The sequence below is a fragment of the Pundamilia nyererei genome, unplaced genomic scaffold, assembly GCF_000239375.1.
Source record: "Pundamilia nyererei isolate P.nyererei 1_Seehausen unplaced genomic scaffold, PunNye1.0 scaffold00039, whole genome shotgun sequence".
Taxonomy (NCBI): Eukaryota; Metazoa; Chordata; class Actinopteri; order Cichliformes; family Cichlidae; genus Pundamilia; species Pundamilia nyererei.
The window spans coordinates 2,324,191-2,344,586 of record NW_005187440.1 but is presented as its reverse complement, the minus strand read 5'-3'; the positions used below and the strand labels follow the sequence as shown (position 1 = coordinate 2,344,586).

Genomic DNA, 20,396 nt, shown 5'->3' with positions numbered 1-20,396 from the left:
TGTTAACACTGCTTTAAATAAAAGACCTAAAATCCAAAGACATGGTTCTGTCTAAACTGAAGGGAACTGCAAAATTACCAAGGTTAAACATTGCCTTTTCAAAAACTATGCATAATTTATCTCCACATTTCAGATTAAATATTGTATATACAGATTTTCATTCTGGAAAAAAGAGCATATGATGCATTGTGGACGTGTCCTTCCACTGTTTAAAAAAATGCAATGGCTCCCAAATGATGAGAAAAAACACGCCCCTCTCCTCCCAGTTTCACATTTAGATGCTGCATCGAGTTATGAGTACAAAAACATTTGTACATGAGTCACAAAATTCATGGCTGCCTCATCCACCTTTTATTTCAAATGATTCCCATGTCTGTCTCAGCTTTCTAGGCCCTCTGCTGTTTGTTTCCTTCTCACTTTCTCCTCCTGTGCTCAGACACTCCCGGAAGAGCTGCTGACGGAGCCTGGCCTGTGGGAGTGGGCAGGCAGCCAGCATTGGCCAGAAATTTCCAGTTCCAACTGGATCTCACGGAGGGGGGGGAGCCATTACCCATACACAGAGGTAGGCAGTGAGAAAAATATAGCAGCCGTCTCCTGAAATTTCCCCATAGCACTTCCTCATCAAACCACATGTGTCGCTACATGTCGTTAAAAGCTGTGGACTCTGCTGTGTCCAAAGGTGATGCCGTTAACCCCTCTCCAGTATGTTTATTTATGCGGTGGAGTAAATCCTCTTGGGCAGACATGCTTAAAACGGCAGGATTCTTCTCCATTTGATTTACTTGTAAATTTATAGAAACTTGGATGAAAATACAGTTACCACAAATAAAGCCACATACGGCAATGCACAAAAATGAAACTGACATCACAATCACAAAAATGCACACACAGCATACCATGAAACATCGAAAGTCCACATATCCTGTGCCATTATGGTATGAGTCTAAGCTTTTGTATGCAAATAATTCGACCTGTGGTTAGGTTGTGTGAGAGGGTGTGTGAGATCAAACTACCTAAACCTTACTTTATTTTTAAACTTGTGTTTTGGTTTTATTTTGGACAAAATGAGTACTATATTTTACCAAATGTATCTTTAAAAAAAGACTTAGGATAAGTTTAGCATGTAAAGTATAAAGGACCTGAATAACACATGGATCCATACTGAAACCAGACTCTATCGAAGGCAAGCTAGCTGTAAACGTAAAGCCTTCCTAGCAGAAATAAAACGCGTCTCAACTTAATCCAGTTTATGTAAAGCAGTTCAGGTCAAATCTTAACTACGTAACAATTGTGTCACTAAAGGTATCAAAGGTCATTCTCCAAGTTTCTTCGGCTCCTATCAGCAAATAAAACACAGGCAAAGTTTTAAAAACCAATGAGGGAGGGGGACAATCAAGTGTGGAGTAATATTCCCCGTCATGCCGTGTTTGTGAAATGTATTTTTTTTCTATCGTGCAGACACTTCTCTGCAATTGTCACCTTCCACCCATTGTATCTCCTGCTGGGCGGAGCCTCTAGATATGACACAGTCTCTAAAACAGAAACAACGAGCCTAACTTTACAGGTTTGGCCACAACACTGTGTCTGTCTGTCCACACATACACATGCTAGTGAAGAAAGCGACATAAAGGCAAAGTAAACACAGCTTCCACATAAATAGGTGCCACCTGTTCTACAAAGAGCCTATGCTAACGAATGACAGAAGTTAAATGCACACATCTTGCACAAGTCCGAGTTTGTTTGGTGTGGGTGTGAAAAATATTGCGCAATCCATAGTTACAGATGATAAAAACATAAGCTGAAGAAACCGCTTTTTTATTGAACACAGATAATGACGGAAATATGAGTTCATTTCCAAGTGCAGAGGCCAGTTTGGATCCAGAAGGCCACAGACTGGGATGCACAAAGGTAAACAACAGCACATAAGTAGAAATATTGACAGAAAGATTAAGCTTCACTCACCTGCCACTCGTACTGCTGCTGGTACTGCTGACTGAGTCTGAACTGGAGGAACGGCTGTGAGAGCCTGACCCACTGTGGGAGCGTGGAGGACGAGTGGCCTGACTCGCCAGTCTCTGAGGAGAGGGATTTCGTGAATGAGTCGAATGTGGAGACCGGCTACGACTGTGGCGGTAGGAACGTTCCCCACGCCGACCCCTGTCCTCCCGATACAGGTCCCTGTGAACCACACTGGCCAAAGTAAAGGGTTCCCGGGCTCGAGACTCGTAGCGAGGCTCGGGTGTCTCAAATCGACAAGGGCTCCTGCTGTGGGAGCGGTAGAAGCCAACCCCGCTGGAAGTAGACCCTCCGCTTCCTCCCGTTGTGGCCCCTGAAGATCCACTTGTTCCGGTGTTCCCAGAAACGGCACTAACTATAGTTCCACCGACTCCTGACGGCACAGTTGTACCACTTCCGCTGGAGGTACCAGACCCGCTCCCAGCTGTGCTTAGAGTTCTCTCCCTCGCGTCACGGTAATAGTCTGTTTCATAATGCCGCTGACGGTCAAAACTGCTACCAGTACGCTCGTGAAGTCCATAGGCACTGTGATCGTACCCCCGATCCCGACTTTCAGCGGTCCTAACAAACATGAAGAAACAACAAGTTATATTACAGTTACACTTTGGGCATAAAAAGATAGCTGCTAGCATCAGACAGTGGACAAACAAAAATTAACAGGTGTGTCTGGTGCGTTTGTCAATAATTGGACACATGGAAAGATTGGGCAAAGTGTTTTGAGAAGGGCCAAGCTAGTTTTTCCCCCCATCTTAAAGAAAGCACTATACCAAGGGGATTAAAGTAACAGCTTGAGGAAACTGAGCATCAAGTCTGACATGTTTTCATGGCCAAACCATTTATGGCTTTCAGATGAACTGTATCAGATTCTTCTGCGACCAAAGCTACACTAGAAATCCTCTTTCTAGAACAAGAATGCTGCTATCGGACTGTTTTTCGTGCATTTCTGTCAACTCCAAGGTGTTAATATAAGCTTCATGTTCATTCTTTTTTAGATATATCAGTAAATCAACATAGCACACCAACATTTTCAGCAAAAGGCATGCATCTGGTTTATAACAGAACAGAAATCTATATTATATATCAGAGCTACCTTAATAACAGGAATGGCAGATTATGTCATTATAGGCTGTAAAGTCCTACTGGTCTGCACACTATAACAGAAGCCACTTCTAAAGGCGTTTTATTAGTCAAGCCTGGATAAAGGTTTTCGAGGTAACTTTTGACGAGCCTTTTGTTTATATCGTTACACAATTTGACACCACTTGTTCCTCTGAAAACTGAATCTCCTCAGTAGCATCTTTTGTGAAGACGCACATTAGAAACGGCCCTGAAAGGACATTCTGTTCAGACCCGAACACTCGCTTTCTGAATAAAGCAATCAGAAATTAATTTGGTAATACGACCGCTGTGTCATTACAGCAGTCGTATTACCAAACTCGCCATAATGAGCGGGACAGGGCGGCAATTACCACCGTTTGAATTCAGATCAAATTATAATCAGCAAATTAGCCATGATGTTCCGACACAGGGCAGAATATGGTTTAATATGACAACAGTTACAAAACTTCATTATAGTGCTTCTGTAGATTAAAAAAAAACACGGCGTTTATTCTTCTAGCAAGTTAAAATCAGAGGATGGAAAAATAGTTAGATTATAGAGTCAGACTTTAGAATGGAAAAAACTGCGAAGTCTTATTTAATTTACTGCAAAAACATTATATTTATATCTGTGTAACAAAGGTATAACTAATCAAATAACTAATCAAATATATGTCTAGTCAAAGCTTCATAAAGCTAGTGTACTAGTAACTAAATAATACTAGTAACTGTATTTGCTGTATGTGTGCACAGTCTGTTCATAAGGCTGAAAAAAAGAGAGAGGAGAAAAAAACAACAAACATCCATATCATAAAACTGAAACATCTTGAGGTTGATTTTGTGCATTGACAAAGGTCCCATAGTTCTGGTGCTTTCCAGAACCTGCACTACCTTCTTCTCTCCTCCCCTAACATTTCCTGCCAATCTCCACACTGCACAACTCACTGTCTGAAAGAAAGAAAGCCTCATGTGCAAACTATACAAATGTTAACAAGACTTGAAAAATAAAAAAACATTACCTCATTTTATTCCACAGACTGACTTTTTAAATTTCCTAAATGTAAATCTTTTGAAAGGTTTGGCCCAGCAGGATTTTTTTATGCTTTTATCTATTTGTCTAAAAATGTGTTTATGTAAACATTTCCTTGCTTTTTTATTTGCCCGTAGTTGAACTGCATGGTCAAAAAAAACAAAAGCTTCATATTAAAGGTAATTAAGCAGTGTCAGGGTTATGAAACGGTCATGAATGAGTTTTGCTTCGCAACTGGTTCCTTATGTGTCATCACACGTTTAATGGTTTTACATTTACAGTTTTTCAGTGTTCGTGCTCTACAGCTTTAAAGTGGGGATTCCACTGCAAGTCTTCTATCACTTGATTTGGATCATTTAATTAGTGGAAATTCTTGCACAAATAAAAAAATGTCAGTTTAATGAAATCTGGTGATTCAAACCAAACAGCTGACCTAACGATCTGGATTTCTTTATCCACAACTGTAGTGAAATCGGCTGCCTGCATCTCAATCAGATGCTGCCTGCATCTCACTGAGACGGCAAATGGATTAGACCTGGCGTTACAGAAGGCGTCTGCAATTCCTCTTAAAACATATGACACAAGCATCTTTCCTCCTCACTGTCATTTGGTAAATGATGCTGAAGATTAGATTAGGTTTTTCTTTTTTGGCTTTGTTCCCAAATCTGGCCATTACACCTGTGTTCAAAATATTTATGCTCATACTTTATTGCTATATTTAAGGTGACCCCCAAACATCCACTTAAACCTAACCCTTTGTATTAAATTCATAACCCATTTTAACATCTTCTGTGCACCATAAAGTGGCAAACCTGGAAATATTCATCAGTGTTAAACCTTTGACATAACCAGGTAGTAACCAGGAAGTCATCCATGAAGTCTTTTCGCTAAGGGTCGTAAGACTCAAGAAAAGACTGTATGCAGCGTTCACACTGCTGAAAATTCTTGAGGGTAATTTAAGTTTAGGAGACTGACACCACGTCTGTATTTTGTTGCATATACATAAGAGTAGAGCAGGTTAGGAGAAAATACTCTTTCAGCTTATTTGATTTAATCATCTGTGTGCTGGATTCATGAATAACATCTATGCTATAACGATGTCGGCTGTGAAAATGACGGATTACCTTGACCCCTAGGTGCTCTCGAAAATGCTAATTTGCTGGCGCAAGGCTCACTGCTCAACAGATACCTTTCAATTTCTCTTCAATTTCACTCTACACAAATCGGCTTTTACATTATTCATCGAGCTTAAAAATAATTCTGTTAGACTTTCTTGACAGAATTTCCATCAGTGTTTGATTATTATCTACTGCGGAGCATGCTAAGCACCTGTTTTGGGACACGTGAATAGCATAATTATGAGGAGACATGCCAGCAGCATGACAAAACGCTGCCTTGTATGGAGGCTCCGTCATATGGGAGCAACGCATGCATATCCATTTAAAATCAGTATAAGAGGTTAATTGTTAAATATCCATTTTGCAGTACAAACAACAAATTGAATCTAATTGTTGAGAATCTCTTTGTCTTGCAAGCTAGAACACAAACTACAGAGCTAGGGTTTAGCGATATCTAAATGTTTAATTTAATTAAAAAGAAAATTTTGAAAACAACAAAATAGGAATATTTCTTCTGGTAATCTAATAACTGGAGGTCACTTCACCACTCAGTGAGTTGCACGATTACATAGAAACATTACATACATCTCTTTTGTTAAATTGTAAAGCTTCTATAGTATAAGTGGCAGAGAAAAGCCAGAAAATCTAACAAACATTACAAAAGGAATATCCTACATAAAAATAATATTCAATGTGCAGCGTGTGTTTCAGGAAGGATTGTAGGTCATTTTTGTAAAACAGTTACTTAAAATATTGTTGCCACTGTACTGTTTCTAGAGTTTAAAATGATATTTAGGATTTCGATTCTTGTTTTAAAGCTGACAAAAATTCAGATATTCATTTAAAATGATCCAGAGCTGACAAATGACTACAATTTTCTTTCGCTTGTCACTCTACCAACATTTTAATAAGAACCAAAATTAAATCAGCAGAATTGTAATATGTAAATATGTTGTTTTGGGTTTTTTTTAAGTAAAATTGATTTTATATTAACTAATATTTACTAGCAACTGGTCAGAAATGAAAACTAAAAAGACTTCTGACAAACAAGGTAATATAAGCATCATGGTTCATGGACCGAACATGCTTACGTGCACATTCAGGGCCCAGGCAAATAATTAAATCAAATTAATCAAAGCAAAATTAATTAAGCAATAAATATATAAACAAACTAAAATCTTAAAGTGTGACTGTAACAAAACTTGAATTAGTGAAAAACACAAAAAATGTATTTGATCTACATCACTTTTTATTTCTTTTCCTTCTATTTTACTGCATTTAGCCATTAGGAGAATCCCACCCCCACACTTCACTGCATATTTCTTTAATCATAGGTATGTGACAAATACTTGAATTATGAGCACTTTAAAAGATTCTGTAGTTTTTCTTATGTTAAAATATTAATAGTTTATATTAAAAAACATCTTTACAATGATCATTCGTTATAAATATCAGCTGCGTTGTGAATTCTAAAGAGGAGAGAGGGCTGGGGGAAGGAGTTGAAGGTGGGGTCAGATCAGGTGAGAGGCAGAGCAAAGAAAGCAATACAGGTAAGGTTCAAACTCACAGGCAGTAATAATGCACCAGCTATTTTGGTTAGTGTGGAAAATGGAGAGAGACAGGGGTTCAAACTAGGGGGTTAGAGAGGACAGCTAAAATGCACAGGGCAGGACATACCAACCTTTTGAGAGAGTGGTAACTTGACCTATTATTCCAAATACAATTTTGGGAGATAGAACTTTGTGAGCAAAAACTGGGCAAAAATGTTGAGTGGAGAAGGGAAAAAAATGAAGAAAACTAGTTCACAACAGAATACGTAATCCTCGTCTTCAGCACACGGGACCTCATGAGCACAAATGAGTGGTAGTGTCTGTTTAGTTAAAACAATGAGGACAACTTTGGCCTTGTAGAGATCCATGTTAGGATGCTTTGTGTGCTGGAAAATGTCCGAGTCTAAATATCCATCCAAACAGGAGTGAAAAAAACAAAACCTGTGTTGTATTTCAGTCCGATGCAATAAATACATGATATCCAGGAATCCACCTTTAGTTGACCAGTGATTCCCCAACAGCAATGGTTGATGTGAAAAATTAAGTCTTGCGTCTTTTGCATTAAGTCCTGCACATTCCACTTTGGCCAACACCGTTCACAGCAACAAAGTAGTCAAATTCCTTTTGTAGAGGGAAGGAAATATGGCCACAAAAAAGTTAGGAATGAGGAAGATGTCACATGAGTAATCCAAGTTCTTGTTCATAGTAGCACCATACTCATCCCAACGGTGAACAACATGCATAACAGTTCAAAACACTGTTGGATGTTTATGTCTGCCTTTTCGCTTTCAAGCAGAAGAGAGTGCATGCTGTCCCAGCCTGGACAGAGTCAATATCAAACACTGTTCATAGGTGCAACGCGCTGCTGACACGGTGTAATTGTATCCAAAGTTTAATTATAGTTCCACATTTAGGAAAGAAGGAGGTAATCCAGAAATTTGACGTAGGTTATCTCCAATAGCATGGATGGTAGCAATTTTCCAGTCACAATTTCCAGCAGTCCTCTTTGCATTGTATGATCCAAATGTTCGCTTTGCTCATCGAGTCTGCAAGTCTCAGTTGTTGGAAAGTTTAAAAAGAAAAAAAAATCATCTCCACAAAAATAAGGCGGGAATAAAAGTCTTTTGCTCACTTGTTTCTGTTGATTCTACTGAGTCGGATCACCAGTAGAGGTCTCCCAGCACTCAATTTGTAATGCCCTGATTTTAGACATAATCCCAAACAAAATGAAAAAAAAGAACCAAGAAAGCAACCCATACCTTTAGAATGACCGCATATCCTTTAAGTACTGGGCCAGAGTTAATCCAACAGTGGGGAATAAATATCCTCTGTAGATCCTCCACATGACTCCAGCCCGCGACAGAAGTGCACACCTCAGTGAGGTGGGCATTATAACTTAAAGCCAAATTAGACTAATCCAAACAATGGTGTTCTATACATGTAATGTGTGCTCTTGGTTGTTTGGTTACATGATGAAAAAGGGGTGATATTAATCCTCCGACAAGGGCACGTAACTCCAGATTAGGGGAATCCCGGGGATGGCTGCTGGACCACTCTCTCTTTTTCTCTCTTTCCCCCACTCTGTATTCTCTATCTTTCTCTCTCTCTCTCTCTCTCTCTTTCCAGAAATCGCCAATAATCCTGGGAAATTTTACGATATCCAATCTTTGCCCCGTATTTTCCTCAAATGATATTTCCACCTCACAGAGATGCTTAAAGGTCACAAAGATAATCCCCAACAGCCATTTAAACTACTGACTATCATTCGACTATCAGATACACTTGCAAACGTGCCCTCGTTTTAACAAAAATATCTTAAGTGTCTACCTGTAAGTAGGAATCCAGGAGCGCTGGCTGCGCTCTGAGGAACTTAGAAGGGATTCCTATTAGATTTCATTGTCGAACACAAGCTCATTTTCTCCTCTTTAACCCCCAAACAGGTAAATGAACAGATGGTGAAAGATGGTTGGAGGTAAGGTGTTTACCAGAAACTACGGTTCCCCCTGCCTTCAGAGAAACTTTGTCCACTTACCCGTCTAGTCTGCGTTCATAGCGTCCATCTCTGCTGTGAAGCGACGTGGGGGGCCCATACACGGCCCCCCCTGCCGCCCTTGTGAATCCTGATACATCCCGGCCGCGAGAGCTTAAGGACAGACTATCGTCCAGCCCCCTCGCCGCACTAGGAATTGTTCCTGGTTCATTGTAATCAGTGCGCAGGTCTCTGTCCCCCATCTTGTTGACAGCATTGTGAGCCTTCTGAGCACTTTTAATGTCCACAAAATCCACAAAGGCCGCGACTCCACCTTCTGATCCCCGCTTGGGCAGGACCTTGACACTCTCCACTCGTCCATATCTAAAGTCAGAATAGATTAAAAGCATGGTTACCACCAGGTTTGCAGCTGCAAATGTGTTGCATAACTTTTTAGGAATGTTGAAAAACACACAGGGTTCTGCACAGTCCTGAAATTGACTGTGCGTACATGTGCACAAATGTCTGTGGCAACGAGGGAGATGAGGCAATTTTGCTACTCTTACTTTCCCTACTGTGGTACTTTCTAACACGGCAACAGTAACCCAGCAACTGGACTTGAAGCCCTGACACATTGCGTGTTAATAAATGCATAGATTTTCTAAAATTAGCACGTTTTCCGAGCAAAAGGTGCTGCCATGAAGACACGGCTACTGAAAAACACACAGATGAGGTTTGAGCAGTTTATACAGCGATGGGGTTTCTTTAAGAAATTCCTCATTAATTTACTGATTTATTTATTTATATATATATATGTATATGTGTGTGTGTGTGTCTGTGTGTGTGTGTGTATACAAGACACACATGCAGAGTATATTTATATTATATATTATAGCCTATATTTATTTTTAAGGTGTAAAGGGAGTTATAATTGCTGAATACACCCTTTTCAGTCTTGAAAATGACAAAACACCTGATGAACTGAGGATTCAATTTTGGGATGAGGAGGCTGTTACAGAAAATTTCTCCCACTTGAGAGTTAATAAGCTGTTATCATCTTCTATAGCCCCCCGCACCACCACCAAAAAAATGGGTCTTTTAGCAGTGTGATTTTTTTGCTGTCCAAGACAGACAGTAGGGTGATCACAAAATTTATTGGCATGCCAGTTCCCAACACCGAACAGCCCCCGACGCCATTTTAGAAAAGCTGTTCACACTGCTTACTCATTCTGTCGTCCCCCATCTTCAATGACTTCTATCACACATTGGGCTGTCATGCACCTGCATACCCTCGCTACCTCTGGGTTAACGCTGGAGCTGAGGTAGCGAGCTGAAAAAAGGGGGGGAAAGGGCTCGCCAGCACCGTTCCCCCTACTGCACAAAAAAGAAAGAGATGCTGCCAGTCGCCATCCCCCCCAAACATAACGTTACGTTGTACTTCAAACAGGGGGTTATGTAAATAAAACGGTGTATATAGGTAGCTCATTTTTACTGCTGCTCTCGCTGGCTGCACGTATTAGATACGAGCCATATTTGTAGCTGAGTCTCTGCATCAACCCACTGCAAATAATAAGACCGCGAGAGGGCAAAGCACCAAATGCATATCATCTGTTTTTATATTTCATCCAGCTGTAGGTTTGGATGAGGGTGGGGGAGGTGGGGGGGTGCTGTGGGACGAGTATGGCTTTCGGTTACACTGTGGTTATTAAGGATTAATGTTGCCATTTAGCAGCTTTCATCCGATATGGCGACGCCCACACAGTGATAATAATTAAAAATCCAAAACAACAACAATAAAAAAAAAGGTCTCATATGGGCAAACTGGTGTTTTGGGGGCTGTCTGGTTTCCAGCATATGAACGGAGACGCGGGCTGCTATTTCCTTGACAGCCGAGAGAGGAGAGAGGCGAGAGCGCGCAGACAACCGTGAAAGCCACAAGCAGGGGGAAAAATAGAAAGAAAACGTATTTAAATCATTATTCAGCCCGAGGAAGATAACAAAGAGCTAAAGGCACACAGTCTCCAGCGGCTCGCTCTTAACCAAAAGTAGCAATGGAGCTCAGTGCGATTATGGCAGGCTGCATTACAAATATACATGTGTGTGCGTGTGTATACATGGATATGCTGTCTGATCTCCCCTGAAATCAGATCACGCTGCAGGCTGTGCGAGTCAGCGCCGTTTTAACAACCATTTTCTGTAAACACTACAGCGTTACAGCACTGCACATCTGCTCCGCGGCACAGCCGAGCCCGGTCAATCACAGCCAGTTTGCCGCGGCGATGTTGCAGCGTGGACGGCGGCGTGACGGCGTCACCTTTCGGCTTCTACAGACTTGTGTTAAGATGTAGGAACGGAGCAAACGGCACGCTCTCATAGATGGGTGCACAGCGTGCTAATACACCGCGGTGTGTGTGTGTCTGTGTGTGCAGGTCTGACTGGAAGCAGTGACCTGACAAACTCACAGAGTCGAGTCAGACAGCAGAAGCAAACACAGAGACTTTATGGTGTCTGCCGGAGATGCGGGCACGTATAAAAGCACGGGGCTCTCCGGGTAGACTGAACTTTGTTTACACTGACTGTGCACCACAAAAACAATAAACAAGAAAAAGCCCCTTCTTTACGGTCACCCGGTGGAAAGGTACGCTGCTTAAAAGTCAGCCTGCTTAAAAATCAGCCTGCTGGCAATGCGCACCAGGAAGACGTAAGAGGGGTGAGTAAAGTTATCACCTAGCTCGACAAGTTAATAAGCGTGTCAAAATGGCAAAACCATATGTCCGCTGGCTGCTTGGCTTGGGGTGGCTGAGGCGTGCTAGCAGATTTTGCTTTTTCGTCTCAGCTCAAACGCAGGAGCACCGTGTGTTGTTGTTGCTGCTCGGATTGTGTGTATGGAGAGAGAGAGGGGGGACTGACAGCACAGTTGCCAAATGGGACTTTGCTACAGGGAAACCTCCTGCTTCATCCCGACTTCTCTAAAATGTGACACAACAGAGAGAGAGATGCTGGACGTGCACCGCTCTTAACATTACAAAACGCGCACAAACACACACATACACACACGCCGCTCATTTGTGTTTCTACTCACCGCTTGAAGTGCTCAATAATTTTCTCCTCTCGTACATTTTCGGGTAAATTTCCCACCCATAAATGTCTGGTTTCCCGGACCATACTGTGTGCTCCTGCTCCCCGATCATACAGATGAGTTTGCTATGTCCGTTTCTCCCCGTGCAAAATACAAAAGCTCTGCAAAATAAACGGCGGACAAGAAAAAAGATGCTTGGCGCAAATCATTGACTGCTCGTTGTGGCCCAATGTAAACCATTAGGCTGTATCCCCGCACGCTGTTTGATACTCTTCAGTGTTAAAGCGCGATCTTGCACCTCATGAACGCGCTCCGGTCTGTTCCCGTGACTAGGCGCGTCCCTGACACCATGCGACCTTTGGGTGTCGAAAGAAAGCATGTAGCTTCCTAAAAAGATGCAGCAACTTCGCTTGTAATGAGAGGCACACCGCGCAGGCGTGGCTTTGTGTGTGAACTTCTTTTTTTCCCCCCCCGATGAGACGGTCTTTCACCCCTGCGCATGCGTGAGAAAACCCCTGGTTGAATGGTGGTGCTTTGACATCTGCAGCTTCACAAGAGGATCCCATCAGTGGCAGTTAAGTGTGGCAAGGTGAATCATCCTGCGCACAGCACAGTGAGCCCAAGTTTGGTATTTTTATGTTTCAACGTTGTAATAGTTCAGTTGTTATCAAAGCACAGGCAAAAAAAAATGTCACCCCATAATTGTAAAGTGAGCCATCAGCTCACATGTTAAAAAGTTACAAAAGCCTTCAGTGTTGTTCCCTGTCACTTAGCTGGTTGGCACTCATTTACCATATCCAACTGCTGGGACTTCAGATCACTGCTCTGTTTGTCTGCACAACAAATCAGCAGAAACAGCAGTAGCTGCAGTCCAGTCATTCATAAGAATCAGGAGACTAGATGCACTCTCATTCTAATCACAGGTTGTGTTGAAGTTTTTGACACTTGAAGCGGAAACTTGCACACAGGAAACAGGAAACTGAAGGACAGCTGTGGGCTACTCTGCATGCTAATAATCTAACATGAATGTGCTGCAAGTTAATCTGTGACCAACTTATTATAATAAGTTATAATAAGTTTAAGAGATTTTTTTTTCTCTTTAACTTGAATTAGTGTGAATAATATGCTATGTCTTCCCAACACTGGTGGGATGTTTTAGAGTAGACTGCTATCTGGAACAGAACAAAACACCACAGGAGGGCCTTTTTGTCTCGTTCAGTTGGGTTCAATACACTTTCTGTTTATCCCTTTAGTTTTGCACTTAAGTGTGTGAAAACTGAAACAAAAATGTTTCCACATAAGCTGATATAAGGCACTGTTGCAGGGAAATAGGGGAAACCACATAATTCATAACTTATGTATGACAGAAAATAGTTTGCTTGTCAGTGTGTCAAGTGAAATTACAGGAAGTTTAGGTGGATTTTCATGAGTTTCATATTTTGACAGATATGAAACTTATGTGGGAAACTGTTCTTTTGTATGGAAAAGATCAACGTACTGCTAGATCAGTTTTTTTTAAAAAGAAAGAAAAGCTGAGGCAGTGACACAATAAATAAAATCCCCAAAATTCAGAATCCCCAAGCCGGATCGTCCAGAAAAGCAATCCAGCAAACTCGAGACAACACGGCTAAGTTTACAGTAAGAAACTTTACCACACTGAGGTAGTTTGAATGTGTTTGAAACCTTTAAACTTTGAATTGATACATATGCCTTCTGCATGTTGCACCTGCAGTCTGTCAGAGCAACAAAAAAAAGATGCTTTGACATATTTAACAGCTTCTACTACTGGGTTACAAAAGGCACCGGGAGCTGTTAAGTCAAGTACTTTGACCTGGTCTGAGCTCTACTTTAAGCTAATAAGTAACACAAAACAATCAGGCCCCTGTCCAAAAGTCCAAGAGTACAGTGGCGATAAGCCCTCTTGTAAGGGAAAATACAAACTGTATGTGTGTGTATTTTTTTTTGACCGACTATCCCCATTATAAAACATGCACACTTTCTCTGAATGACCACCATGACTGATAAATAACGAACCAAATAATGATGTCCACATAATCAAGAGGGGCGTCAACATTTAAGTAAAATGGTAGATGAACAACTATTTTCTCCACATTGTGTTGTGCCCAAATCCTCCTTGGAGCTGAATTGTTTTATTTTTTTATTTTATTTGTAATTTTTTTGCCTGTGGAAAATGATCACTGGCTTGTTTGGTTTGAGAAAAAAAAAGCTGCAACTACAGCGGGGCATTATTCTGCTTTTGTTACTATATTAAGAATACTTAAAGGGAGAAGTGCGCCTGCGTTAAAATGCAGTAACAGGGGACACGCGAAACTGCTTTGCGCATGCGTCCACTGTGCCTATCAGATGAAGACAGAACAATCTGGAAATCTCCAGAGGAGGTTACAACGGCGCTCAGTCAGTTCTATGGGCATTTTCACCGTACTCGGGTGCTCAGAGCGTCCTCCCTATGTCTACTGAAAGCGTCCTGATGTGGAACTTTACTCCATTAAAAGTCTAATAAACCTCTGGGAGTACAATTTCTCATTTTGGTGGATCGACTAGACACCAAAAACTAAATTTCATCTTCAGTGATTTTCAGACGTGGATTATCGTGGAAACTGGACCGTCAGGCTAATGTTTCCCCCTGTAATTTTTTTTGACACGGGATGACGGGACTGACATAACAAAAACCCTCTCATGGAATATGTTTCTGTCTGTCCACAGCTCTCAATAAAGACAGATCTAATGGGCATAACACCGGCGACACATTGTGGATTTAATTCGATATGGGTGTTAAATTGTCACACGAAGTCAGGCTTTAACCTTGGCTACTGTTATTGAGACAATGTAGCACAGGCTGGAAGGGCGGTATCTCAAACTTCCTCATAAAAAGCCCCTTTGAGTGTAGCCTAATAAAGCGAATTTGCTGCCATTACAACAACAGTGTGAATTAATACGGCTTGCTAGCTGTTTAACAGCGTGTTTGTCCAACAAAATGGAGCTAAGGTCGACGCATAATCAAGTAAACTAGCCTTTTCTTTGTCTAACGCCATTTTGTGTGTCTTTGGAGCACTAACGTTGTCGTCAGCCATTTTGCCTTTTCTTTTCAAGCACACAGCCTTTGAACACTAGCAGAGCACAATGGTGTTTGCGGGCCTGTCGCGGGGAAATAAGTGAACAAACAACAAAACAATAAACGAATAAGCTTACCCACTGCCCAGGCTGTGTGGTATGCAGTTATTGGATGTTTGCAGTCATGTCAGTACTGCACTTAGTAATGTTAGCTCCTCTGTAGAGTGCATTTACCTGCTGTAACAGCGACTGCTTTAATGGTTAAAAACGACGACGTGATATGAGAGTCTAAATTTACATTTTCTGTCGGGGGTTTTTTTTTCCAATAAATGGAATAATTTCCTATTTTGTGCAGCTTTATTATTCTGTTTCTGTTGAATGCCTACCTTATACTGCAAGAATAAAAGAAAGGGGTTCAGCGTTGGTGAAATATAAAAAATGGGTTTTGTATTGCTTCTCAACTGAAAATGCTGGGAAATGCGAAATCTACTGAATTAAAAAAAAAAAATACTTTGACCTTAATCTGCTCTACTGGAAATGATCTCAAACGGTAAATCTTCCCAAGAGGTCACACGGACCCAGACAACCATTATTGTTGAAACAGTAGGAAGAAAACAAGCTTAAAAACACATCCTTAGCATCCTAAGAAGTAAAATGAACTCCAGGACTTGTTGAAAGGCTGCCTATTGAATAGTTGTTGATAACCATGAAATTGTTCTTTTAGAAAATGTGAAAAGACTGTAAACATTCCTTACATGATGAGTTGTGTCAAATATTTAATACAAAATGTATACTACATTGTAGGTAGAAAGCAACGTTGCCTTGATATGATTTCCACTAAATAGTGCCATTAAAGAGACGTGCAGGCTTTAAAATCCCAGAGTGCCTATCTCTGATGCTCCTTCTTGAAGGCTCGTGGTTTTTGCTGACGCTCCCTCCTTCTGTACTCTGTATAATCCTCTTCATCCTGTGTGAACACAGCAAAATATGATGCTAGAAACATGGGTGACTGAAGACATGCCTGCTGTTAAGCTACAGCCAGACATATAGCTTAGTGAATGTAGCCATGCTTTCTTGATATGCATGATTCTCAATCACCACATGAGCTACATTTTAATAGCAAAACAGACCCGACTCACCTTAAAAGTCTATTCAAATGCAAGGTTTTTTTATATTTGTTTTATTTTGCATTATACTTTGTTTAAACCCCGCAACTTTAAATAGGTCAGCTCAGTGAAAGGAAAAGTAGACTCAGTATTCTGAGTCAGAGATCACGTTGACCTGAATCTGTCTTGGGGGTCTTAAACCTTCTCCACCCGGGATACAAGTTGGAAAAATCGAGTGTCATCTTGAGACTCATCTAATGAACATATTGATATTCTACTCCAGTTTTGGGAGGCCTCGGTGGGAACGAAGTGCTTTTGGCCCCGCGTGCCGCTCCCAGGGAGACTCACTGACCTGTGAGGATGCTGCATCCAGCAGATCCTTGGTGGGGAGTAGACAGCTAGCCTCTCCGAGGAAACATATTAGGATGTGGAACACGTCTGCCCAGCGTCCAACAGTCAGCATCAGGACCATCAAACCCCCGAGACGTACCACCACTGCGTTGAGGACGGCCTGGCTGCTAGGCAGACGGTGTTGCTCTTCTACAGAACCATGACATTAGAGGACTATTAGGGAGAAGTATTTCATTTGCATTTAAACAAACTAAAAAAATGTCTTAGATCAGCCACAGATGCTGTAGTGATTAGTCAGGGGAATTGAGAAGCAAGTGATGCTACTGGCATATCGCTTTGTAAGGGCTTATGTCTTTAAATGTTTCTCACCCTGCATGTACACCACCAACAGCGTATAGCAGATAGTAAGTGGTGTCCAAAACCTAAGGGCTTCTGTTGCAGAGAGGAAATGTTGGTTGATGGTTGAAACAGCAGCCAGGACAGCCACAGAGAAGGTAATGATGATGGTCCTGCACAGCATGGGCAGCAGGGAGCTGCCCGATGTGAGGAGGCTGATGCAAATGCCGCAGTAGCCCTGTGAGCTGTGGAGTTTATACAGAGCTATGACATGGTGCAGCAGGTTTGTGGCCTGCCTAGCCAGAAACCAGCTGAGTGCTGCTGCCAGGAGTAAGCATAGCCAGCGCTGCGCCGCCCCCTCGTGTAGAAAGTGCAAACTGCAGGTTAGGGCGCAACCCAGAGAGAACTGGCTTTGAACTAACAGCTGCTGCAGAAATTTCCCCGACTCCTGGGAAAAAAGAGGAGCACGAGTGATGAATGAATCAAAGCAGACGACGATGGCTGTCGCGACTCATCCTGACACCAACTCAGCAGAGTAAGCCACAGAAAAACCACCTTATACACCTGAGGCATATTCATATATATTTTTAATCACATAATTGGTTTCTTACTGGTCCAGCTGTAACCAATCCAGAGACAGCTCGAAGACAGAATTCTAGTACCACCAGTGAGGCCACACGGGAGCCCACTACACACAGTATTCCAGTTACAAAGAGAAACTGAAGCAGCCCAGTAAGTCCAGGTTTTGTCCTTATCCGATGACCAGATGTCTTCTGAGTTGATGTGTCGTCACCATTTTTTTTACTCCAGCTCCAAGTTGTAGGGAGGAGGGGGGAAAAAAGTCACATCAAAGACATAAAAATAAACTGTGTGGACGATGAAATCCCTTTAAAATCAATTATTTTTAAAAGTGAAAATGGGAAATTCTTCAGCAAAACACCACATAAGTCTGTACACAAGAGGCGACCTCTCTCACCTCTCCTCCAAGAATAAATGCACTCTCAACAGGGAGCACAGCACAGAGATCCCACATGCAGCTACCAGCCCTGCAGGTCAGATAGCCGTGAATTTCGAGCACAAGTAATAACAAACCTCACACATTTACTCTTTTAATAAATGGCCCGCAGCCGTGCTGAAGGATGAGGAACTCACCTTGGAGTAAACTTTCCAGTGGATTTATATCTAGAGTCAGCCACCCTGGTAAGAAGTAGGAAGTTGGAAGAAGCCATGTGATGAAAGAGAACATAGTACTACCTCAAGGGAGGAAAAATCACCTTGAATGTCTATAAAAGTAAGCTACTTTAAGCATCTGCACTCTCAAGATTCATCTTTTATGGTTCATAGATCGCGTTACAGTGTTGTGAAGTATCAGCTCAGCGCTTCCGTTTTCTTTCTGTTGCCCCAGCGTTGTGCTTTGCTCACCCAGAAGCCTGTTCTGTGTCCTGTACCAAAGTTCAACTGAGTGTCAGTGGAGCAGAGGCGCCCTCAGGCCTGAGTCATGGCAAGATAGTGGAGGTTATTGCACCATGGGAAAGACTTTACACTCTCTCTGAAATATAGTCGCAAGCATTCGCTGAGTTCTGTGGTGATCTGCACGTAACAGCGTGGTTTTATTCTGATGGCATTAAACACAAGAAACAGTTGTAGACTTGCAATATTATTAAACAGCAATATTGTAATAATAATATGTGAAAAGAAATTAGAGTGTGCACAGTAATTACCTAAAGAGTTATGGGTAGGCAACTCCAGGCCTCGAGTGCCGGTATCCTGGAGGTTTTAGATGTGTCCATGATCCATCACAGCTGATTTAAAGGGCTAAATGACTCCTCAGCATTTCTTGAAGTTCTCCAGAGGCCTGGTAATGAACTAATCATTTGATTCAGGTGTGTTAACCCAGGGTGCGATCTAAAACCTGCAGGACACCGGCACTCGAGCCCTGGAGTTGACTACCCCTGAGTTATACCAAGTGTGTGGGATGAGGTGTGTAATGGTAGATTTAAAGTTGGGGGAAGATGGAGCTCAAATACAGCTGCAAGCACAAGTTCAAGTGTCACGTTTCTACAAATATTATTTTATTATCTCATCAAGAAACAGTTGTTTGAAGCAAAATATACAGCAGTGTGCAAAAGTCACCTCATGTGTTATTGGAAAAATGCAAAGGTACAAAGAAATCGTCAGGTGTCGGCTGTGTGCAGGCAGGAGTTGGACCCAAAATGCAGGCTCTCAGATACGAGGGATGAACTCAAAATCACAGCTTAATTGGCTGGAAAGGAAGATGCATGCAACACAAAAACTAAACTGGGAAAGAATAAGGTAAACTCACGGGGAAACCACACAGCCATGAGGGACGACGGGACACCGACACAGAGAAACACAAGGCTGAATGAGACACAGAAGGAGAGCACAGCTGGGAGAAATCAGAACTGATGAGACAAGGAAGCAAATCAGGATACACTCACATGAGACGCAGACCTTCAAAGTAAAACAGGAAGTATAACACTGAGACACAGTGGAGACAGAGCAACTAAGAAACACAGAGACATAAACCATAAGGCAGAGAACTCTAAGAACCAAAAGGCTAGAGATGAAAAATAATACACAGAGGGAAACACAAAGCACGGAACACAAGAAACTACACTCAAGGGAGTAACTAAAGACCAACAATGAGAATACAAAGTGACAAAAAACACAGGAAACTCAAAACACTCAGTCAAAAACCCAGGACCCTAACAGAAATACAGTATAACAGTTTGTACAGTACAGACTTGACAGCCAGTGTTTGGTATGAACACCGTTATTTTTGAACACACTCTGATCTCTCTTCGGCAGCTTTCTTGTCTTTAAGTAGTTTTCAGGAATAGTTTTCCAGGCTTCTTTAAGGACATCCAAAGCTCTTCTTTGGATGTTGGCTGGCTTTTGTTCTGTTCTCTGTCAACATGATCCCACTCTGCTCGATTAATGCTGGGGGCCAACCCATGACTGTCAGTGTTCCACTGTTTGTGTGTTATTCAGTGTGTTTATTCAGTTATGCTTTTACTGCATTGGCAGTGTGTTTGGCAATGACTTTATGGCAATGATCCAAATCACACTCTTTCCAAATGGTCGTGTATGGTGGCTCAAAATCAAAATCTGTGTTTCTGTGTTCATAATTTCATCAGTTTTGACAAGACTGGCTAAAAGGTGTCCCTAAACCAGCCTCCACAGTGTTATACATATGGCTGTTGACATTCACTTGTTGTACCTCTTTTCTGACCTCCTCCTTCTATAATGAGAGTGATTCCTTAAGAATGGCTTCCTGACAGCCACCCTTCCACTGACACCATTTCCTTTGAAGCTTCAGTGAACAGTGGATAGATCAGCTGAAGGACCAGATCCGTCCCTCAGGTCTTATGTCAGGTCTTTTTTAAGGACACACTACTAACCATGAATCACCTTGTCGTTGCAAAAATTACTATTGTATCCCTGCTAAACTGTGTCATCTTTGATATTTAGACTCAGTGAAAGAAACTGGAACAAATTGCGTGTTTTCGTCACATTCTTGTAGTAACCAAGTGCCATAAGATACAATGTCTTGATCAGTGTTGGGACTAACTCGTTATTAAGTAACGCGTTACAGTAACTACGTTATTATTGTGGTAACGAGCACGGTAACTAGTTATTATGCCAAAACC

At 41.8% G+C, this 20,396-nt stretch overlaps 2 protein-coding genes across 6 annotated transcripts in view; both read right to left on the bottom strand.

Annotated features, from left to right (window-relative positions):
• Positions 1-12,293, bottom strand: part of spen (spen family transcriptional repressor) — a 25,470-nt gene extending 13,177 nt beyond the window's left edge. Inside the window, exons 1-3 of the mRNA XM_005730755.1 lie at positions 11,864-12,293; positions 8,845-9,165; positions 1,963-2,577 (exon numbers count right to left, since the gene is read on the bottom strand). Of these exons, the coding sequence (XP_005730812.1) occupies positions 1,963-2,577; positions 8,845-9,165; positions 11,864-11,946 (1,019 nt within the window). The 5' untranslated portion in view covers positions 11,947-12,293. The remainder of the gene's footprint in view (positions 1-1,962; positions 2,578-8,844; positions 9,166-11,863) is intronic.
• Positions 12,294-15,691: 3,398 nt separating this feature from the next.
• Positions 15,692-19,110, bottom strand: tmem82 (transmembrane protein 82). 5 transcript variants are annotated; one of them, XM_005730753.1, is made up of 7 exons: positions 19,049-19,110; positions 17,878-18,216; positions 17,702-17,771; positions 17,337-17,535; positions 16,759-17,173; positions 16,391-16,578; positions 15,692-15,899 (listed from the first exon to the last, which is right to left on the bottom strand). In XM_005730753.1, exons 2-7 carry the CDS (start codon positions 17,969-17,971, stop codon positions 15,819-15,821), a joined length of 1,047 nt encoding a protein of 348 aa, XP_005730810.1. In that variant the 5' UTR covers positions 17,972-18,216; positions 19,049-19,110; the 3' UTR covers positions 15,692-15,818. The 5 variants fall into 5 exon arrangements, with proteins under 5 accessions (XP_005730810.1, XP_013765722.1, XP_005730811.1 ...); XM_013910268.1 differs by having other exon boundaries at positions 17,878-18,340; positions 19,049-19,109; XM_005730754.1 differs by having other exon boundaries at positions 17,878-17,922; positions 19,049-19,103.
• Between the last annotated feature and the right edge of the window lie 1,286 nt (positions 19,111-20,396).